This window comes from Magnolia sinica, chromosome 13, assembly GCF_029962835.1.
Source record: "Magnolia sinica isolate HGM2019 chromosome 13, MsV1, whole genome shotgun sequence".
Lineage (NCBI taxonomy): Eukaryota > Viridiplantae > Streptophyta > Magnoliopsida > Magnoliales > Magnoliaceae > Magnolia > Magnolia sinica.
Window position 1 is genome coordinate 30,237,912 of NC_080585.1, and position 22,446 is coordinate 30,260,357.

The 22,446-nt window shown below is 38.8% G+C and overlaps 1 protein-coding gene across 1 annotated transcript; it reads right to left on the minus strand.

The window, feature by feature from the left end:
* Positions 1 to 553: 553 nt before the first annotated feature.
* Positions 554 to 21,900, minus strand: LOC131223428 (uncharacterized). The gene is made up of 3 exons (XM_058218843.1): positions 21,538 to 21,900; positions 4,087 to 4,167; positions 554 to 1,423 (listed from the first exon to the last, which is right to left on the minus strand). Exons 1-3 carry the CDS (start codon positions 21,694 to 21,696, stop codon positions 1,019 to 1,021), a joined length of 645 nt encoding a protein of 214 aa, XP_058074826.1. The 5' UTR covers positions 21,697 to 21,900; the 3' UTR covers positions 554 to 1,018.
* Between the last annotated feature and the right edge of the window lie 546 nt (positions 21,901 to 22,446).

Consider the following 22,446-nt stretch of genomic DNA (forward strand, 5'->3'; position numbering starts at 1 on the left):
ATTCATATGGCCAAAAAAGTTTTGTATACGCAAAGTTTTTGTGTTTTCAGTTCATGCCAGTGGGAATGAACTTATAAACAGTTTGGATGGCATATAAACATCAAGATGGAGCCCAAGAAGGTTTCAATGTAGGCATTTCTTTCCCCAATTTCCTGCCTTGTGGCCCACACCCAATTTTCCCTCACTCGTGGCCCACTTGAGTCTTGGATCCGGCTCATTTTTTAACACGAGCTGGCAAAACATATGGACAGGGTTAATTTCTCACAAGCATCATGGTGGGCAGGGTGAATTTCTCACAAGCATCATGGTGGGGCTCACCTAGCTTCCCAGTGCAGGAACTTCTTACAATAGGCTTTTGCAGGAAATCCACCGTCGCACCCTAACTGGATCCAATGGCAATTTCTATTGCATTTTTTTGTTTTTTCGTCTTGACTCTTCATTTCGATCCATCATGTTACCAGTCACATTCTGGCATGGATCTAAGGCCGGTTACCAACACAAGAAATGGTAGTTTGCTACTGAATAGAATTTCCACAAGTGCGCAAGCAAAACATACGGCAGAAAATCCCAATCCACAAACAGCTGATTCGCTACAAATCTAGCCCGACAAGAAAGTTGGAGGGCAGCAAACAATACACAATGTATCTGTAAAATGGCACCTACTACAGCGAGAATTCAAAGAGGAATTTTCTTTAAAAGGAAATCAGTAATCATATTTTCATCTAGAACAGCAAAAAAGCAAGAGAATGGAGGGCACATCTCGACAATTGGCCAAATGATTTTCCTTGTCACCATGCTGGATGTTGTAGCTTTTTTTTTTCTTTTTTCTTTTTTTTTCCCCCATTTTTGCATACTCCAAGATGCGGGAATCACTTGCTTATTTCCTAAGTAGTGACTATTGGTATTGCGTTTTCAGCTCTGGGAGTCGCAGCAAAACAATGATAAGTGGTCTTTGAAAATCTGTACGGTGGCCCGCCAAGGCATACGAGCTAGTGGCGGTTCCAACAGCCTGCTCCTGTTAGTAAGGTTCCTGATTGGGGCTATCTGCATGCATGTCCATTGATGAATCATTGGAACTGAGGGAATTGGACTCCCGGTTTGGATGAGGGAAATTCATTTCCTGATTCCGTGCCGCACCATTTCCAGGCTGCAAAACGTTATTTGGATAGTATCCACCCTGAGCGAAGTGAAAGGGCTGAAGGCTCCGCCGAACAGGACTGGATAGAGCATTTGAGAAAACTGAGTTCTTGGTTTGATCAGAGTGGCCAGACCGCAGACCCTGTCCAGTCGCAGCCTGGCCAAATGAACCGGAAGTTGCTTGAAGACTTGAATTTATGGAATGCATTGCAGTTTGGTGATGTTGGTGTTGATGTTGCAATCTTGGGGACATCGATGGGTCCTCTCCACCATAGTCAAGTTCATTCTGCATAATCAGGTAAATAGGTCAGTGATGCTTTTCCTAGTGCTAAAACTTCATGAAACCAAAGTAGGCAAATGAAAACAGCATTCCACCATTGGAAAGTTCAAAGAACCATCTACGCGGCAAACTCTAAGACTTTCAAAAGTTTCACTTCAAGCACAAACAGAATGAAAGGATCCGTAAAACATAAAGCTTCTTTCTTGTTTTAAGAAAACTAGAAAAACTGGCATGCACAATGCAGGGAAAGTGGTTAGCATGGTGTTGGGAAGATTAGAGGCTTGTAAAAAGTAGGTCCCTTTTTTGAAGAGAAGACCATGGAACATCATCATCCTGAATGGCCTATATGCCATTTCACATGCTTATAAACCTGTCTCATATTCTTTCCATATTACATGGTTTAGTTGTTTTGGATGACCAATTGAAATATAAATTTTTTGCCCCTGGCAATTAACGTTATGTATAGCAGAGATACTCCTCCCAATTGATCAACAAAAGAAGTGAAACGAAAAGAAAGAAATACTGCTCCCTTTCCCCATTAGATGAATCAAAAGGAAAATAGGATATTATCTGCAATACAAGAAAATCCCGCTCAAATAAACTCTTGGTGCAGAAAGTACCAACTACCAAGGTAGTTTTCAATTCTGGGGATTGAAATTTCCTCAAAAGATTACCAAAATATCTAGTTTGAAGAAGTAAAAGGCCAAAAAATAGGATTTAGAAAGGAAAAATACATGTTATTATATTCGTGACCCTGTCATGTTTGTTTGGTTCAGGCATGTTACGAACTGTTGGGTGAAATATAGATGAAAGGAATTTTGAGGGAAATTTCGAGCAAATGGCAAACTAACAGAGGCAGTTAGGGAGCTTGGGACAGCACAGACCACAATATGAGAGAAAAAAACGCCTACTCATTCTAGTTTTTTCTTTCTTTCTTTTTCCTTTTAAAGGAAAAAAAATGTCTTTTATTAAATAATAAACTGCCATTCACTTGTAACCCCAAGTGGGATGTGCATTGATCTGTTGAAGCTTCTAGTGACTGCTTACAAGAAGTAGAAAATGAAACTATAAGCTGATATTTACAATGGCAATAAAACCATCACGTATTATATAATAATATCACATCAACCAAAGCCATTTACATAAACTTACATCTGATCCAAAACAATCTCAGTAGTTGCTTGTCATGATACAACTGGTACAATATACATCAGCTTGACTTAAAACCACATTAGATAGGTTAGATTCAAGAATTCAAATTGGCAAAAAAGAAAAATCCAGAATTCGGATTGACTTAAACCTTCCTAATCCCTGATTGATAAGCATATTATTCATTGAATTTGGGCCATTGACTGTTTTCATTCTTCCATCCATTAACTACTCACCAATAAGCCATTTAAAAAATCCGAATCGAATCCCATGATTTGTATGATTTAGGATGAGTTCAGGTATTCCACACACAATTATTTAGTGTCACAGTATCAAATCCTCACTCTGCCAGAGTATCAAAATTTCTCTCGTTTTGAAAAGGAAGAGTTGAACAGACATTTGGCCAGTAATAACCTCGTGCTATACAGGCCAGTGTCCTCCGTGGGTGACCAACTGCATGGCACTCCCTTAAGATCTCCTCCTTCCTTAAGTCTCCAACCATCGGGCATGTACAGGCAATTCCCTCTGGTGATCGAGAGCCCATCCATCAATCCTAAACCTCCTAGTAGATCCCAACTTGGCCTGTTGCACTTCTAGGTCCGTCACAAGGATCACAGGACATATCCATGGCTTGATGATGCCTTAACTCAAATCTCCCAAAGCAGAGCTTTCATCCATAAGTTCACAAGCTGTGAAGGCCATTGCCCGGTATTCTGCTTTTGCACTGGGACCTTGCTACAGAGAACCACCATGGCACATAATTAAATTATTGAAGTACCCTAAAAGTGGGTAATTTAGTCCTCACTACTCCCGTTATATATAGTGGAGATTATCCTAACACTGATACCCCTTTTATCTGAAACAATTTTTTTCTTCTAAAAATGAACAGAACTATTCATTCTAGAGACCATTATCATAATGTTGATATCACTCTATCTTGAAATTAAGGCTGTGATTGATCAGTAGTGACACTATTCTGTAGATAATAAACTTTCCCAAAGCACAAAAGGTTGATTGCATCATCAGAATGTCTAGGATCATTCCAGTGTTGCCCTGCTGATCTTAAGTTAGCTTCACTCTCTAAACCTGTGTTACTACTGCCTCAACATATAGCAACTTCCAAAAAGCATCGAGGACAGTATGAGGGTAAAGATGGCATCACCACCATGATGTAAACAATAGGAATCATTGATCAAGAGCTCGTTATCTGGCCTACAAAAATGGCATGAATGATAATAAAAAACGGATAAAATAGGCCGAAGTTCAATGAGTGAGCATCCTTGATCTTTACGGGCATTAAGGCCCTAAGTTAAAAGTGGGTGCTGATTCTTATTAGTAGCTGACAGTAATGAGAAGAGCCCAATCGAAACACTGCAATATATTAAGATCCCATCATAAACGCGACACAGGGTTCCTCCTCCACTGGATAAGTGATTATCCATAAATGGCTGCAAGGAAAAACACAACCATAAAAAATAAAAATAAAAAACTACCCGTAAGAAGAGGACCAATCATCAAACCTGAAGGTAAGCAACTATATCAGCTCCCATGACTCTTGAACCCTCCTCGTGTTGTCTCAAGATCCACTGGTAAAGTTTCTCCTGCATAAAACAAAAATCCACATCAAGTAAGGAACTTAGAAAATCGATAATCAAACACCTTCAATGCTCATGAAGATCACAAACACAATTTTCTTTTACCAGCAGAAGGCTAAAGACATTAGAAAAGCAATAAATACAGGTGAAAAAGGCTTCCACATGACTAGGGAGAAAAGATTGGGCCAATTTCACAATGCCAAAGTGGAAGCCAAAGCCTAAGGATCATTATTGCAGAATTGGATAGGGTTAGAGCAAAACAAAAGAGTGGCTAGAGGAGAATATCAAAGAAGCATATACCATGATCCAATTAAAACCCACGAAGAAAGAAACCTATATGTAAAGGTACACAACTAAACAAAGCCAGAGAAAATGATATACTGGTTCAAACTATAGTTTGCACAAAGTGTGACATGAAGCGGCAATATATTTGGCAGCGAGAGCAGGGACTCGGCTGTTTCAAATTGCTAGCAAGCGGTAGTGGGAGAGCGAAGCGTGATTCGAAGTGAGAGAGGCATATAGTTAGAAGAATCCTGCAACTAAGGGTTCAACCATTAATAAGATGAGCTTCTCAATCTTGACAACCAAACTATCAAAATGAAGATTCCCTTATTCAAGACTTCAGATAAATATGAGGAGCCCAGCGGCAGCTCTATCTGGTGGTTGCTTATTGCCAATAAATAAATGTTTATTTACTAGACACAATCTACATACAAAATCTGAAACGTGAACAGAATTTTCATTAGTGAAAGCTATCTTTTGATGTTTTGAAGCTGACCAAGCAAATCTTGCCAATTACAATCCCTTGAAATGAAAATTCCTAGAAGACCAAAAAATCATCCTTCCTCTTGCCCTTTTGGAACACCACTTCAGCCCTATCCACCTTGTTGTTGAAAGTCCTATTATTCTGTTCCTTCCACTGGACCACAACACTGAGGAAAGATAAGTACCATAAAACTTTCATCATTTTTTTTTTTCACAAACCCACAATTGGCACAATGCCTTAATAGGCCAAGGAATTACACAGAATCTTGAACAAAGCATCTTCCTCCACACCATAGATGCATACTTTCAATGAATAAAGATTTACTGATTCCCAGATCCTTCAGGCATAAAGAACAGATTCTTAATGAACATATTCCTATTTCTCAGATGGCCAATGGTCAAGATTTTGTTCTTCGCAACCAACCAACCAAACACAACCACCTTTGGGGGTCCAGGGAATCACCACAAGCAAACAACTGGGTCAGGTTGAGCTGATCTCCCACCAACTTTGATTATCCAATGCAAAGATTTGACTAAAAATTAACCTAATATCTCCCCTTTCCATCTCCATCTTACCACGGGTTCAGGAAGCAAGCCAAGTTGTGCATCGAAGCATGTAAGACAACTTCCTCAATCTTGACATGGATAGGTTCCAACAAAATGAAGGAGCTCACATCACCACACCCCATAATACACTAAAGCACTGACATATCAACTCTCCCTTATTGACATAGTTGCCAAAATCCTACAATTCACGATTGATGTCAAATCTTTAGGCAAAATTATTTGAACCCCTTCTTAGATGAATCCTAAGATTCCATGATTTGAATCCTATGATGTAGGATTCAGATCTGGATTTGCAATTCAAATTTACATGTTCTCTTCTTTTGTAGATTTTATTTGGCTTTCATTTTATGTTTTTAAATGGTGGGGGCCTTGAGAATCGTTTAAACCATGTCAATTACTTCTTTTATTCTTTATACAGGACTGACTGATAGATACTCTCTTCAACCTTAATTGTGGAGCTTCTCCTTAACTGGTCAAGATACTTAATTGATCTATGAACTATCTAGAATGTTTTCATTGACAGTTGCAATCATTTTGACTTACATGTATTGTGGTAACAATTGTTAGGATTTGGCAAGTCATCCATCTTGCTTAGGATTTGACATGACAAATATCTAACAATTGTTTTGACTCAGATTCAACTTGAAACTCTAAAATGGAAACCTTAGGATTTTGACAACTATGCTCCTATATTTATACCATCTAAAAATTCTCAATTGCCAATAACATGAGATGTATTGTTTATCACATATTGATGGGAAATGGATGGTGATGAGTTTTAAATTTTTTCTAATTTATTTATCCCCTTGCTTGGAAAGTGGCTTTGGGAGGTTCTGTGCTTTTGTACGGAATCTCCCAAAGCCACTTTCCAAGCAAGCGGCGATAGTTGGTAGCATTTGACCCTTAAAACACAAGGAGAAACTTTGATGCTCAACAAAGCGTGATAGTTGAAGCATAAGCACTAAGAAACATACATATAGCTTAATATGTAGTGGGCCCCAATTCCATACAACAAGACTCATTCGAGTCGCTGCATTGACTCGCCTTAGTTAAATTTAGTTGGTGAGCCGAGTTGAGCATGAGTCCTAAGTTTGCCAACCTTGATCACAACCATTGGGCTGCTCAAATGACCCAATTCTTGATTCTATCCTTCTGAGTCTTCCAACACATCCATCTCAATATACTCAATCTCTGCAACACTCAATTCGTGCTCATGCTACCTTCTAACTGCTCAACATTCCACCCCATATAACATAGTCAATCATATTGATGTCTAATAAAATATACCCTTAAGTTTCATCGGCATGTAGCTATCACACAACACTCTAGAAACACATCTCCACTCCATTCACCCGACTCTAATTTTATTAGAAACATCCCCGATTCCCCGTTGATCTCCTCATCCTTTTGAATAATAAAGCCAAGGTAAACAATTGCTTTACGGGATCTCTTCACCATCACTTTTAACTAGGGGTTGCACTGGGTCTAGTTAGGGTTGTGTCATGGTCAGGCCAATCTAGACGTGTTTACTCAACAGACCTAGAATCCAGGCCTGATCCCAACTCATGACCAACTCTAACTCTCTTGAAAATGTCCTCATCGATTTCACCATCTTTTTCAATAATAAAGCCAATGTAAACAAATTGCTTTAAGGAATCTCTTTGCCACCAAGTTGAAAGAGGGTGGGAACAGGCCACATTTAAGTTGTGGTGCAACCCTGTTATCGAGTCAATGAGATCTCAACAACTGAATCGCAAAGACAAACAAGAGTACACCCACGAGAATATTTGAGTACAAAGGGAGAAATAACTTTATTGATATTTTACTTCTTCTCTTACAATACTTGAGAAAAACTCACAACTCAAAAAATGTGGAATGCCTACCTCCCACACCCCACCCCATTTATAGACTTAAACGCAATACCTATGAATATTTAATGAAAATCTCCCAACTATTAGATTGGTTTCAATTCAATCTATGGTTTATTTAAGATAATAAAATTCCCACTAAAAAAGATTTAACCAAAAATATCTAAAGTAAATCTCCTAAATACTCCCAAAATCTTCAATCATATCTTCCACATCAACCACCCTATTTTCCACAAATGGAAAATGTGATCTTTGGCATTTGAGCCCAAAATCTTGCCACAAACAACCCAAACTCAGCACATTTTGAGCCCTACGATGGGCTATAGGCCCACATCATTCCCCTTGGGTTGAAAAGAACTCGTCTTTGGCGAGTTGGACGATTCATACAAGCAGTAGAGGTTTGGATCCAATCTTTTCAATTCGCCACCTATGATCCTTGTGTATTCAGAATAGAGCATGTTCTCCCATTTCACGAAGTATTGCTTAAATTGGGCCCATCAAGTGTCTTCAACCTTCATGCGCAAGAATTGTTCAACTTCTTCCTTCCTTTCCCCCTTTTTTTTTTTTTTTTTTTGAAGGGGGGGGGGGGGGGATAAAAAAAGAAAACATAAAAAACCCGCCCAAAGGCGAGAAAAGACTACAACTCTACACTAGAATATAGAAATGAAACCCGAAATAATAGCCCTGGTTGCTTTGACATAAGGAGCCCAACCCAAAATGAAGTCCATCATGATTCCCAGCACCTAATCTACTGAGGATTCATCATTCCTAAAACACTGCCCATTCTGCTCTTTCCAAATAGCCTAGAAGATAGCCAAGATGAGAACCCTCCCAATTGCTTTAGCATCCTTCCCACTACCCTTACCATGCCAACCCACAAGAAAGCCTCCACTGACCCCGACATCACCCAAGGCGTATTATACACCTTAAGGAAATAACCCCACACTTCATGAGCAAAGGAGCAATGAACAAATAAGGGATCGATCGATTCCGCATTCTCTATACACATAAGGCAGATGTTCAGTATAATTAGAGACTCGCGTTAAAGGCTATCAATAGTCAACACTCTCTTCCTAGCAACCAACTACACAAACACCACAACCTAAGGAGGGGCGCCGTAAAACCAATGGTGAAACGGATGAGAAGGCGTAGAGCTTCGAGAGCCCACAAACAAAACACAGTAAAAAGAGCGCACAAAGAATCTTCTAGAGCGGTGGCCCGACCAAATCATGGAGTCTTCTTCTTGAATCAAAGGGGTTGCATTCTTGAAAAGATCCAAAAGGCCAACATACTCAACAATCTCATCATCCGTCATATTCCTTCGGCAAGGAGGGCTGCAAAAAACCAAATTGCCACAGAAAGAGTAGCACCGTCAACTAGGACAAAACTGTCCGGGAAGAACACAACATGCCTAGGAAATAAATCTTGAAGCGGCTTGTCACCACACCAAACATCAACACAAAAGCAGATGCGCTTTCCGTTCTCAAGATTGAATGCAATGCCTCTACGAAAGAGATGTTCAGTCGCCACTATCACTTTCCATACGGCAGAAGCCCGATACAAAGAGGAAGACTTGACCATTCATCCTCCCTCTTGCATACAAATTTGCTAACAATAATGCCACTCTTCCTTTTTCTTCAGGAGTTGTTTATCTATATAGACAATAACTTCATCTTGCATGTCAAATGCTACTCGAACAAATCCGTCAAATTGATAGTCGCAAGATATCTAAGTTATCTAGCAACTTGATCTCATATGCATTGTCACCCAAGTTTCTCTTAACTCGGCATAGACGAATCTTCTTAGTCTTGAGCTTGTTGTAAGTTCCTCTCGAAAATCTTTCTTTATGGAGACGATCCATAACCAAGTCACCTTCTTTTTATATCTTCCCGTAACGATGATAATTTGTATCTTCTCGATACTTGGCTCTACTCTCTTTGATATGCTCTTTTCAAATCTTTTTATTCTTCCTCCTCCATTTGAACTTCTTTATGTCAGAACTAATAGGAGTTTCGCTTGTTTGGTTGGACTCATGCGGTAGTGAGTAAGATTCGACATGTTCAAACTAGGTGCCAAGTCAAAAGCGACGTTCAACGTTCCTCGTAAGATTTAGTCCAGCTATAAAATCTTTCACCTCCAAATCTTTTTCTTTTTTTTTAAGCAATAATCACAAAATTTTTATTGAAAAAAAGGCAGCCAAAGAATACAAAAAAGAAAGGAAATAAACACTAACCCCCTTACAACTCTAACCAACTAGCGAGAAACTGGTCACTAGGCACTAGCTATTACATTAGAAGCTTGTGCCTATTCCATAACATTCAATTTTGCCCTATAAAACACTTCCACAAATCGACCTCTATGATTTTTGAAGCAACGATTATTTCTTTCCAACCAAATGCTCCATAACCCTACTAAAAAGCACAAGTGCCAAACCCACTTCCGGATTTTACCCTTGCCCCCTCCATGCCAAGCAAAGAAAAATTGATCGATCGAGCATGGGATAACCCATGCAACTCCAAACAAATTGAAGAAGCCAAACCACATCTTTCTGCAAAAGGCAGTAAACAAAAATATACTTGACAAACTCCTCGTTGTTATAATATAAGAGGCAAACATTTGAGAGAATCATCCTCACCGTCGCAAATTGTTGACTGTAAGAACCATTTTCTTTCCCACCAACCATGCAAATGCCGCCACCTTGGATGGAGCACTATAATGCTAAACATGGGTTGTGTGGCACTCAGCCTACTCAACAAAACCCCCTTCTATCCTCTTATAAGACTTGACCGAGAACTTTCCAGATTTTTCAATGAGCCACACGAAAACATCTTCCTCCGAAGAAGATGGAAGCCGATTTGGGAGAAATGCCAACAATCTAACCAACTCATCAACCTCTTCATCATTGATATTTCTTCTACAAGGAGGAGCCCAAATAACTTCCTCACCATGAATAAAATAACACCCCTCCACCAAAATCATTGGCTCTAAGGTGATACTTGCTAAACAAGGAAAAATCATGCTTAATTTTTATTCCCAACCCATACATCCTCCCAAAATCATATCTTCTTACCATTACCTAGTGACAAACCCACACATTCCCAAACTTCATTTCTCAATTAGTGCAATGACTTCCACAATGAGGAGGCCTTATTCAAAGAGGGCTTTCAACTCCATACTTTCTACCCAACACTTCTCTCCCCAAAATCCCTACCTCAACCCCAAACCTCCAAACCCATTTTCCGAACAATGCCCTATTCATTTTCTCCAAGCTTCACAAACTCGCACCCCCCGAGCCTCCAATTTACAAACTTCTTCCCACTTTACCAAATGTAAGTTGCGAGATTCTTCTGACCCTTGCCATAAAAAGTCCCGCCTAATCTTCTCTAACTTAGCTAGCACAGATTTTGGACATTTAAAAGAGGACATGAAATATATCGGAAGATTAGACAACCAACTTAATAACAACCTAACACCCAAGGAAAGATGCCTCCTTTCCAAGATGTTCAATGAGTTCTTGCATGATAGGTGGAACATCTAATTGTTTTGCTTCTTCTAGGTGTTGGAAAATGTTTCATTAAGTGCAATGTGATATTAACACCATCCTTAAAGAAGGAATAAGTGTTAGCCTGAGTTAAATGCACCATATCTCGATCAAACAACCACGGTCTCCCAACAAAATGTGGCATGCATCCAGGGGACCATGTCACACCATACCATATCCTCATACTTAATCCAATAGATTTTTTTAAAAGCACTAGAGTCAACAAAAACTTCTCAAGAAAGTCAATAAAAACTTCTCATTTCTTGAAACAATGAATTGATATGGATGTTGATGCTTGTGTTCTTTGAATTCTAAATTATCCACCATTTCTTGTGGGACAATGTTCTCACTACTCCCCTTGTCTACAAAAATCATGCATATCTTCCCAACAAAAGCAAAAGTAGTGTGGAAGATATTGAGTCACAACCATTGTCCCTCAATACATCACCCACAGTGTCAACAATCAGTCAAGGTGTTTGTGGTTTAAGATTAAGAAAAAGAAGAAGAAAGGAGGAAGAATAAGAGGAAGAATAAGAGGAAGGTGAAGGGAAAGCTCACTAGAGCTCCACACACCCTCATTCTTTTTATTATATTCGAACTTCCATTAATTACAAGAAAATTACCCATATGCCCCTCTCAATAAAAGTAAAATAATAAAGATCTCATGGGCCTATGAATACTAACCCAAACACACCAACTAAAGCCCAAACATAAAACCCAACACATGAGACCCACATAAGATATTAAGGAACCACACGTGGTTGGGTCTGCCCGCACGTCAACACTCCCCCTCAAGCTCGAGTATATATATCATGAATGTCCAATTTAACAAAGAACATGTCTGGGGGAGCTTGACTCAAAGCCTTCATGAACATGCCTACCACTTTATCTTGGGACTTGATAAATGGAGTGCATATTTCCTTGTCAGTGACATTCTCCCTAATGAAGTAATAGTCGACTTCGATATGCTTGGTTCTCTCGTGATAAACTGGATTATTGGCGATATGTGATGTTGCTTGATTATCACCGCATAATTTTATAGGAGCGTCCACCACAAACCTAAGCTCCCACATTAACATCTTCAGCCAAATAAGTTCACACGTGGCATGTATCATGGCCCTATACTCCGCTTTTGCACTGGACCAAGCAACAACTTGTTGCTTCTTGCTTTTCCAAATAACCAAAATTCATCCTACAAATGTACAATAACCTGTGGAGGACCGCCTATCAGACGGAGAATTCCATTGCCAATAACTCCCTTTAAATATTTGAGTATGCGAAACACAACCTCCATATAAGACCCACAAGAAGCCTTCGTAAGCTAACTACATTGACTAGATGAGTAATATCTGGTCATGTAATTGTTAAATAAATAACTTGCCAACTAACCGATGATCTCCCTATAATTGTTAAATAAATAACTTGCCAACTAACCGATGATCTCCCTACATCATCAAATAGTTCCCCTTCATTTATACTTAGCTTTGAATTAGTATCCATGGGAGTTGCAACTAGCTTGGCCCCCTAGCAAACCTGTCTCTTCTAACAAGTCCATCACATACTTCCTCTATGGTAGATTAATTCCCACTTTCAGCCTTGTTACCTTAATACCTAGAAAGTATCGAAGGTAACCTAAATCCTTAGTGCAAAAGTGTTGTTGCAAAAAACTTCTTCAATACAGATATGCCTACACTATCACTTCCAATGACAACGATATCAACCACATATAAAACTAGTATAACAGTGTAAGTCTTCCTCTATCGAACAAAAACTGAGTGATTTGCATGATTGCGTTTCATCCAAAACTGAATCACCACATTATTAAATTTGTCAAACCAAGCACAAGGAGCCCAGTTTAATCCATAAATTGATTTTCATAGATAACAAACTTTATTTGACTCCTCCTGAGCAACAAAGTCAAGCGGTTGCTCCATATACACCTCTTCAAGCTGATCGCCATGAAGAAATGCGTTCTTCACATCCAGTTATGACAAGGCCTATCCATATTTGTGGTAATAGAGATCATTACATGTATGGAATGGAGCTTGGCATAGGAAAAAGGTCTCAGGGGAATCTACACCAAGAGTGTAAGTGTATCTTTTCGCAATCAACCAGGCCTTCAAATGATCCATAGAGCCATTAATTTTCTTCACACACTCACCCAAACACCACATGGGTTCTCAAACCCATGACCACAATGTTGAAACACACGGTGTCTACAATTGAGCCATGAGTAGGAGCCGCCATTGGGATTGTACTTGAAAATATATACCCATCTGCACCCTACTACACGTTTTCCTGCAGGTAGCTCAATCAAAGTCCGAGTCTGATTTTGATGAAGTGAGATCGTTTCTTCTTCCATAGCTCACTTCCACCCATTAATATTAAGAGCCTTAAGGCAAGATTGAGTAACAGACATGGAGGACAGACAAAGCAAAACTACCGAAAAGAAGGAGATAAGCCATGAAAGCAAAAAAAAATTAGAGATTAGATGGGTACAAAAGCATGTACCCTTACGAAGAGCAATGGGCATATTATCTTCATTCAACAATACTAATGAAGACTCAAGAGAATGATCTTCAAATGGAGTGGTAGGATTGACAGAGGGCACATTGATATGCATTTCATCACCTCTCGTGGAACGTTTGGAATAGACTTGTAATGGTGGTGGAGCTAAATGTTGCACGGGAGCTTGCTTTCAGGGTGAATTTGTATATGGCACCATAGGAAGAGCAATGGAACCCTCATAAAGCCATAGAGTTCTTCCATCCTCCAAAAAATGCAGAGTATTTTTTTTAAGTGACATCGGTTGACACATATCATCCACGAGTAATGGGATTATAACACTTGTAACCCCATTGAGTACTAGAATATCCAAGAAAAACATAATTTACAGCTTTGGGTTCAAACTTATCAAAGACATGGTCAAATTGATGGCATGCACACCCAAAATTTTGAGGAATAAAAAAGGTTGACGTTGGAGATATAAAACAGAAAAAGTAGTTTTACAACCCAAGACTAATAAAGGCATCGGGTTGATGAGATAACATGCGGTCATAATTACATCACACCAAAAATCCTTTAGAACTTTCATATGCAACAACAATGCATTAGCGACCTCAAGTGATCATTTTATGTTCTACAACTTCATTTTGTTGCTGTGTGTGTGCACACGATGTTTGATGAAGAATACCATGGGATAAAAGATACGAATGAAAATGGTTCGTTACATACTCAACATTGTCAAAACTTAGAATACACACTTTAGCATCAAATTGAGTTTGGAATTGCATATTGAGTTCTTTAAAGCATATAAATACCACATAACAATATTTCATCAAATATAACCATGTCATTCTAGACCAATTATCCACAAAGACAACAAAATATTTAAAATTAGATAAACTAGAAATATGAACTTGACCACAAACATCTGAATGTATTAAATAAAATGGTTTGTCACTTACTTTATCATCACTAGATGGAAATTGCAAGCTTCACACTCTAACCATACGGACAAAGGCAAGACAAGACTCTTTAAACTATTTAAGGAGGTGACCAAGCCTGGAGTACCACTAATGATGAGAGATGTTGGTCTGCAGTGTAGCTCCAGCTCCAGTTGTTCCACGATTGAAGTAATAGAGTTCATTTGATTCATGCCCTCTACCAATCATCCTCCCTATCTTTAGATCTTGAAACTCACAATAGGAAAGATACAGTTTGACAGAACAATTTAGGGCTTTGGTTAGTTTACTAGTAAATAATAAGTTTAAAGGAAACTTGGGAATGCACAAGACTGAAGACAATGAAAGATCTACTGTAGGATAAACAATGCCCTCCCCAGATACACTAGTTGATGTACCATCGGCTTGTGTGACAGAAGACAAGAATGATTGGACTAACTTGGACAGTATATTGTGCTCACCCAGTCATATGGTCGAAAGCACCAGAATCAATGATACATGGTATACTCTCAAAAAATGTATAGCAAAATGTACCTAATAGAGTAAAAGTGGTGGAAAATGAAGAGGCATGGGTGAATTGATCTCTCAGAAGCTTGGCATATTCTTCCTTGGACAAAGTAACCGTGTCACCTGAAGTACTCGGCTCAGCAGGAATGGCAGACTTGGATACATGCCCTTCAAAACCATCATCCAATGAGCCGACTTGATTGGCCCAGGCTAGCTTTCCAACTAAATCTCAACACGTGTCTACAATGTAATTATTTGAGGCCACAGTGGGTGCAATGTCGACTACTGCAACCGTGACCACTACTGCCACCTGAATTTACACCACAACTAGCCACATACTTTTGCCTCCAACATGACCTCCCCTTGAGTCTCTACCTCCAAATCGACCAACAAGACCACAACCACCTCGGCTCCCCCCATCACCTCTGCCAAATGCAAAGATAAAAGTAGATTGATCGGATGATGAGGAACTCTATGTAGACATACTAGTTGTACGTTGAACTCTAGAAAATGCCTCTATGACAAATGGGATCTCACTCCTAAGAATCTGAGATCGCAAAGGCTTGAACTTAAGTCAAAGGCCAGAAAGGAATTTGGCAACAAGGAATTCCTCCCACTGCCTTTGCATAATCTCAACATATGTTGATAGCAACTGATACACATTCAATTCTTCCCACGTCCTGCAAGGCAAAATAATATTCTCCCACACCCTTATCTCCCTACTGGAACGAAAATATATTCTTTAGAAGCTTATAAATGCGAGTTAGGTTTTTCTCGCCAAAACATCTCTTTCAAGTTGTCCCAAACTTCTTTGGTAGTCTTGAAGAAAATAATATTGGCATTAATATGTAGCTCTGTGTTATTCCACAACAATGCCCTAATTTGGGCATTTCTGCTACCCAATCATCATAGTCTTTCGTGGTTTCATCAGGTTTAGGCAATGTCAGATACTTCACTTTTCTTTTCCAAGTTAGAAAAACTTTTACCGACGTGGCCCGGTATAGATAGTTTGTTCCATTCAATTTAGTTGATGTAATTTGGAGGGACATAGACTCAAATGACAACATAATATTGTTCTTCGATTCACTTTTGGTATCTATCTTAACAAGGAAAAGAACTTTGAATATACATTGGGGAGAACTTTCAACAAGATTGAACTTCGCACACATAGAAGGATGACAATATCCATGAACAAAATCAACTAGATCATTACATGCTTCCTTGCTTGCACTTTTTCTCTAATCCACACCAGTACACCACCAACAACCTTCACAAATAATTTCTAACTTCAAATCTAACCTTATCCTTCAAATTTGACCATAGATCAAACTATGGATGAAAGATGACCAACTTTGGCCCATCACATGGGTATAAAAGTGGGCCTTACACACCTTTGTCGAACATGATTCCACCACCCACCAAATGGTGGTATAATGAGAGAGGGATTAGATCAACCCCAAGATGTTAGGGTGTCCCACAAAGAGAGAAGAAAGATGAAAAGAAAGAGGTGAAGATGGTAGAGAAAGATCAAAGCAACAAAACAAATCACTTACGCTCTGATACCATGTGGTTTAAGATGAAGAGGAAGGAGGAAGAATGAGAGGAAGGAGAAGAGAAGGGAGAGCTCAATGGAGCTCCACGCGTCCTCACTTTTTATCATATTAGGGCTTCCATTAATTACAAGAAAATTACCTATATGCGCTACTCACTACAAGCCTGTTTCGTTTTCCAATTACAACGATAAATGATTGTAAATGCGTGATGATTATTTACTCTTGTAATTGTGTGGTGACATCACTTACTTTTGACTGCAATGATGGTTTTGCTATATTGTTTGTTTCACCCAGAAACCATTGTAAAAATGGTAGTTCTACAATGTGAAAATGTAATGATTACAAATTACTTTACCTATTTCCTATACAAGTGCATTTGACCCTCAATTTACAAGCCATAATTCCTATTTAAACAAACACCTAGAAATGATAATGATGGCTCATTTACTTTGCATTTCAAGAAATTGAAAAAAAAAAACCAAAAAGGCATTAAAATTAAACAATAAAGATTTCATAAGCCTATAAATGCTAGCCCAAACATAAAACCCAATTCATGAGAACAACATAAGATATCAAGGGACCACACGTGGTCAGATCCGCCCACAACAGTGTTAATAGCATAGTTCGTTGGATAACCAACAACTCACCCTTATCACCATACACATCTATTACATCTTCCCCAAGATGCACCACATCCTCATATGCATGTTCTTCATATTCCATGTCATCCTCAGCTTTCATATGGTAAAGAGTGTCTTCAAAATATCTCCTTTCTTAGCCAAATTCACTTTAACTGTAGATTGATGTTCAAGACACTGATAAGAGCGATGCCCTAGCTGTCAATGCCTAAAACATGTGAAAATAATGTTGTTTTGACTCATCTTGGGTGTACTAGCCCTCATCCATAACCACCTCACCTTAGGTTGAGGTTTGGCTTCATTAGGGATGTTGGCTCCTCAGCTTTTGATGCAAGCATCTATGCATCGAACACCTTAATACATCTTTAAAGGCTGATTTATTTCTAATGTCCAGGTTAAGACCATTAAGATATCTTGAATTTTTTGTCTTATTCACAAAAACCTGCCCGTGATGTCAATATATGGAACTCCTAAGTATATTCATTAATTTACCAATTTCCTCCCTAAATTTGACTATGACATATCATAAACAAGTTGGAACTTCCTTAACTTCTCTTTCATCTTTTCCCAAGAATTTGCCTTCTCATTACCATAAGGAATTCATTTAGCTGGGAGTTCATTCTACCATGCTAACGTGTAACTAGAAAACCATAGCTACTAACTTAACCTTCCAATAGTTTGCAATTTCCTTATACTCAAAACACCTTTCTACCTTGTTTAGCCAATCAATGAAGCCATTAACATGCTAACGACCATGGATTTCGGAATTTCTAACTTAATTTTGGGCTCTCTATTATTTCCAATAATCAAAGGATTCGATTATTGGTGTCTTCACAACCCGAGGCCACCCGTTGTTGGTTAGGACCATGATGAGGACCTTCCCCTATGTGTTCACATGCTCCAACTTCGATCTCTAGATTCCCTTCATACCGAAACTCTCCCGCTTAATTAGTGAGATTGCCAGCTGTATGCATGAGTTTATCTACTCACTCTATGAGTGTGTGGATCAATTGGGTTACCTGTGCAAACTCTTCATGTGTCACCCCCTTCGAAGCCATTAGGAGATGATGTAAAGTCAAAAATCCCCCAACAATCACTTGCTTTGATACCAAAGTGATGAAACCTAGTTATCAAGTTAATGAGATCTTGACACCCATATCACAAAGAAATGGAGAGGAGTACAGCCACAAGAATAAGTGTGATAGAAGGGGTAACTTTGCCCCATCTTCTTTGTTCTTGTAAATGGATAACATGATGCTTCTCCTCCACTCATCTGGCAATTTCTGTCTAGTATTTTATTGTAAAGGCCAATTAACCAAACTAAACCTTTTGTATATCATCTGTCCCAACAGCCTTTCCTTTCACCATCATTGTTAAGGCTTCATGTAGGAATTCTAAGATGAACACATGCTCCCAACCCCCAAGGGCCAAAGGCCTCTCCTAGTTCAATTCTCGCGTCCAACATATTCATTTGACAACCTCTACAGGCAGCTTCTCCACCTCTCCCTAGCAAGGTGTACCGTTGCGGTAACAGTGGGCATAACGGTGCCTACCGTTACCAACACGATTACGGGGTCAAAAACAAATTATTCTCAAAAAAATCCATTAAATCCGAAAAATTCTAAATATTCCAAATATGCATTCATTTATAATTTTGAACATGTTTATGATGGTGTAACGGTCCACTCTTTGGTGAGAAAGTTGTATTGAGTGGTTTGATAAATTTATGAACCTGATAGCCTGGAATTAACTACAAAACTCATAAAATTAATTTTCTAACTATCTACTACCAAAGATAGATATATTAGAATGAATTTAATATCAAAATATCTAGCATGCATAGGTGTCTGCTAATTTTTAAAAATTGACCAAAAATAGTCAAAAAAAAATTTTAGTTGCATAATCTATAAAATGCACATTCATATGTTCTAATTGAATAATGCATCATATTCAACCATAACAACAAAGATTTAAAAAATAAAAAATAAAAAGTATAAATACATATTTTTGAAGATTTTCCAAAAATTAGCCCACAGAGCTTCGATTCAACAAAATCCTTGAAATAACTTGTTTTAATCCTCAAATTCAAGCTAAGAGTGGTCAGAATTTGCAGTAGAATAGTTTAGGAAAGAATTTGGAAGACAAAAGTGCCAAAAATAACAAAAATCACAAGTTAAAAAAGATTTTTAAAAAACTAGTCATTTATGACTGTTACACCCCAACCATTACAGGGCAGTAACGGTCGTTATGGGGCGTAATGGCCATTACGGCCAATTCGAGCCAAAACAAGGGGGTCACCGCTTCGACCCCCATATCGCATAACGGACGGTCGTTACCATTACATATCGATCGTTACAGCCTATACATAACTGATTTGATACACCTTGCCCCCTACTCTCATTGCCTTTCATCAAGACCCCTCTAATCCTCACTCTTGATGCATCTATGTGGTATATGTCTCTACTTTTCCCATTGCTCACTTCTACCAATTTGCAGATATCTCCCTCTATCTCTATAATGCTAAACATATCTCACAATTCATTTTTTACTATTATTGTGCAATTAATCCAACATCACATATATATATATATGCATATACATACACATCTTATTTTATTTACCTTACTACTTGGTTAGCTTCCTTTTTGTAATTTTTATATGCATCAATTCCCACATTTCCACTTCTTTGCAACTCTTTATAACCGGACCCCTTTTTGCTAATTGCTTTTCACACCTCATCGCCCCACCAACCACAACAGCCAACAAAATGAACTTTTTTTTTAATCTCTAGAGGATAGTTGTGGTGGAAGGATTAAGTTAGGTGATTGCTTTGAAATAGTGGGGTAGATAGGTACAAAAATTGGTCTTTAGGAGGATTAATAAAAGATTAATAAATAGGGGTTTACTAAATCTCATAGAGGATAGTGGAGTTGTGCATTCCTTTGGGGCTCTTGATGAGAGAGTATGGAAATTGAGTGGTGTGGATTCCTTTCCTTTGAGGTATATTTTGAAAGTTCTATCAAAATAGAGTATATCCATCAGCTTGGGCTAATGCATGAATCACCCCCTTCCAAGAAGATTCAAAGAATTTCATAAGGGGTGTCGGCAGACAATATACTTACCCATCCACCTCAAAAATTGGAAGATTCACTTTACAAAGATGGTGCTTCATGTGTAGCAGAGGAACTAGTGGATTGTCAATTCACCCTTTACTCAAGGGCAAGGAAGATTTGGAATTTATTACACTATTCAGGATTCATGGTTGTTGACAACATCAATAGAAGATCCAAGCAGTGGCTGCTTGTGGGTACCAGATAAAAGGGATTTCATGGGTGTTGGCAGCATCTGTAAAGAATTCATAATGTGGCTGGATATGTGTAGCAGAGAAATGGGTTTTATCCTTTGAAGTTTGTGTATGCCATTCTGTGGGATATTTGGAAGAAAAGGAGCAATAGAATCTTCAAAGTAAAATTTTGCCATCGCAAAGTTGGTTGAGAAAATAAAATTGGTGGCAAGGGCAGAAAAAGAGAAGACCCAAGAGGCAATGGCATTGAACATCAACTAGCACCATTAAACTAAACTTAAAAGGTAGTTCGGTTAGTAACCTGTGAAAGGAGGTATTGGAGGAGAGAAGCATTTAGAGTCTATCATGACAATTTCAAATTTTCCTTTTTCTGGTATGAATGGAACCAATGATTGTGTTTTAAAATAGAGGCTCAGGTTCAAGCCCAGCTTAGCTTACCTATTAAAAGATGGGAGTCAAGGATTCAAATGCAGCCATGAAGTGTTCCTCCTAGAAGGTTTAAAGATTTTCCAACTCTGCTTTGTCAGTCAATCACTTTGTTGAAGGAAGCCTAGTTCCCATGAGTTGGAGTTCGTCATATTTCCCAAGCCCATAGAAATCAGCTTGTTTCACTGATGAAATCTGGGAAGACTCTAGCTCTCTCTTGGGGATGGTGTTTCATCATGTATTACATGAGACCGAGGATGTGGCCTGCAGTCTGAGGCAGCCCCTTTGAATATTCATCTATGAGGGTGATTCTCTTATTGTTCTTTGCTAGCTGAAGAGATTTTCTGGGCATGGCCCATCCACAGTGGAAAACAACAGACCAGTGGTTTGGATTACCAAACCATGGGCCCCACTTGTCATAATTTTAAACGCATCCTACAATTTCTGGGGAAAAAATACAATAAAATCAACCCCATGTAGAAAGAACGGACAGAAAAGAAATTTTAAGGAAAAAAACAACAACCCAACGAACAAAAGCAATCATGATCGAGGAAACCCAAACACACGACAAAGGAAAACAGAATCAAACAAAACACAAATCCAGAACGCACCATCTCCCAATTAAAATAAGAGATCGAACCAGCAAACAGAAACCCCCATCAAAATCAAAACCTAGAAAAAAAATCAAGAAAAAGACATTAATAGGAAGAAAAAACGAGCGAAGAAAATGAAAAAGGACGGACCATGGCGTGCCGCTCCCCGGCCTGGAAGGCGAGCTTTTGTTGATTCATGGCCTGCGTGTAGAGCTGCGAGAGAGAATTAGCCGCGCTGCAGAACGTCGTGTACATCGTCCGATCGACCTCATCGAGACGAGTAGCGGCGGATTTCCTCTTCTTCGCCATGAAAGATCTCTCTCTCTCTCTCTCTAAACCCTAGAAATTCCAAAATCCCAATCGGTTGCAGAAAGAAACAGGCTCAAGGAAAAGATAGCCAAGGGCTTCTCTCTTTTTGTATTTATATATTTCCTTCTGAGGGGATGACAGGATAACTAACCTACGCATACCCCTGCAGAAATCTCTCTCTCTCTCTCTCTCTCTCTCTCTCTTCGTCCCAAAGACAAAACCCGAAAAATAGAATATTTTTTTAAAGAGGAAGAGAGTTTCGTAACAGCAAGCTTCTTTTCCCGGGAGGTATATTTAATAATCTGGCACCGCGTAACGCTTGATACGCAGGCACTTGGACGTTGTACACAGAGCGTACGTTATCTCGAATTAAACCTACTAAATTGTGGAATAGGAACCCACTCTCCCTAAGTCAGACGCAACTCAGATTTTTGAACCACTTCACCTGATCTGCGGACACTTTCTCGTTGAAGTGGGATCATTGGATTTTTAATTTTGACCGTCCAATAAATGTCTATCGATCCCATGGTCAGATTATCAAATAAACTTAATCTTTTGTTACGATACATCTAAAATCCGAACTATAATTTAGAAATTTTTTCCATATTATTTAATATTTAAAATTTCTATGTGCATGCTTATCATGCTTGACATCCTTTCAGAGTATCAAAGTTTTTCTCTTTGATACTTTTTCGTTTTGCTTGTTTCGGCTTCAGTGTTACCCTATAGTTCACCATCGTTTAGAAAAGG

Coding starts and splice junctions, on each gene's coding strand:
- LOC131223428 (XM_058218843.1), bottom strand. CDS start 21,696: ATGGCGAAGAAGAGGAAATCCGCCGCTACTCGTCTCGATGAGGTCGAT. Junction 4,168..21,537: donor CCGGGGAGCGGCACGCCATG/GTCCGTCCTTTT, acceptor TGTTTTATGCAG/GAGAAACTTTACCAGTGGAT. Junction 1,424..4,086: donor ATATAGTTGCTTACCTTCAG/GTTTGATGATTG, acceptor CTGATTATGCAG/AATGAACTTGACTATGGTGG.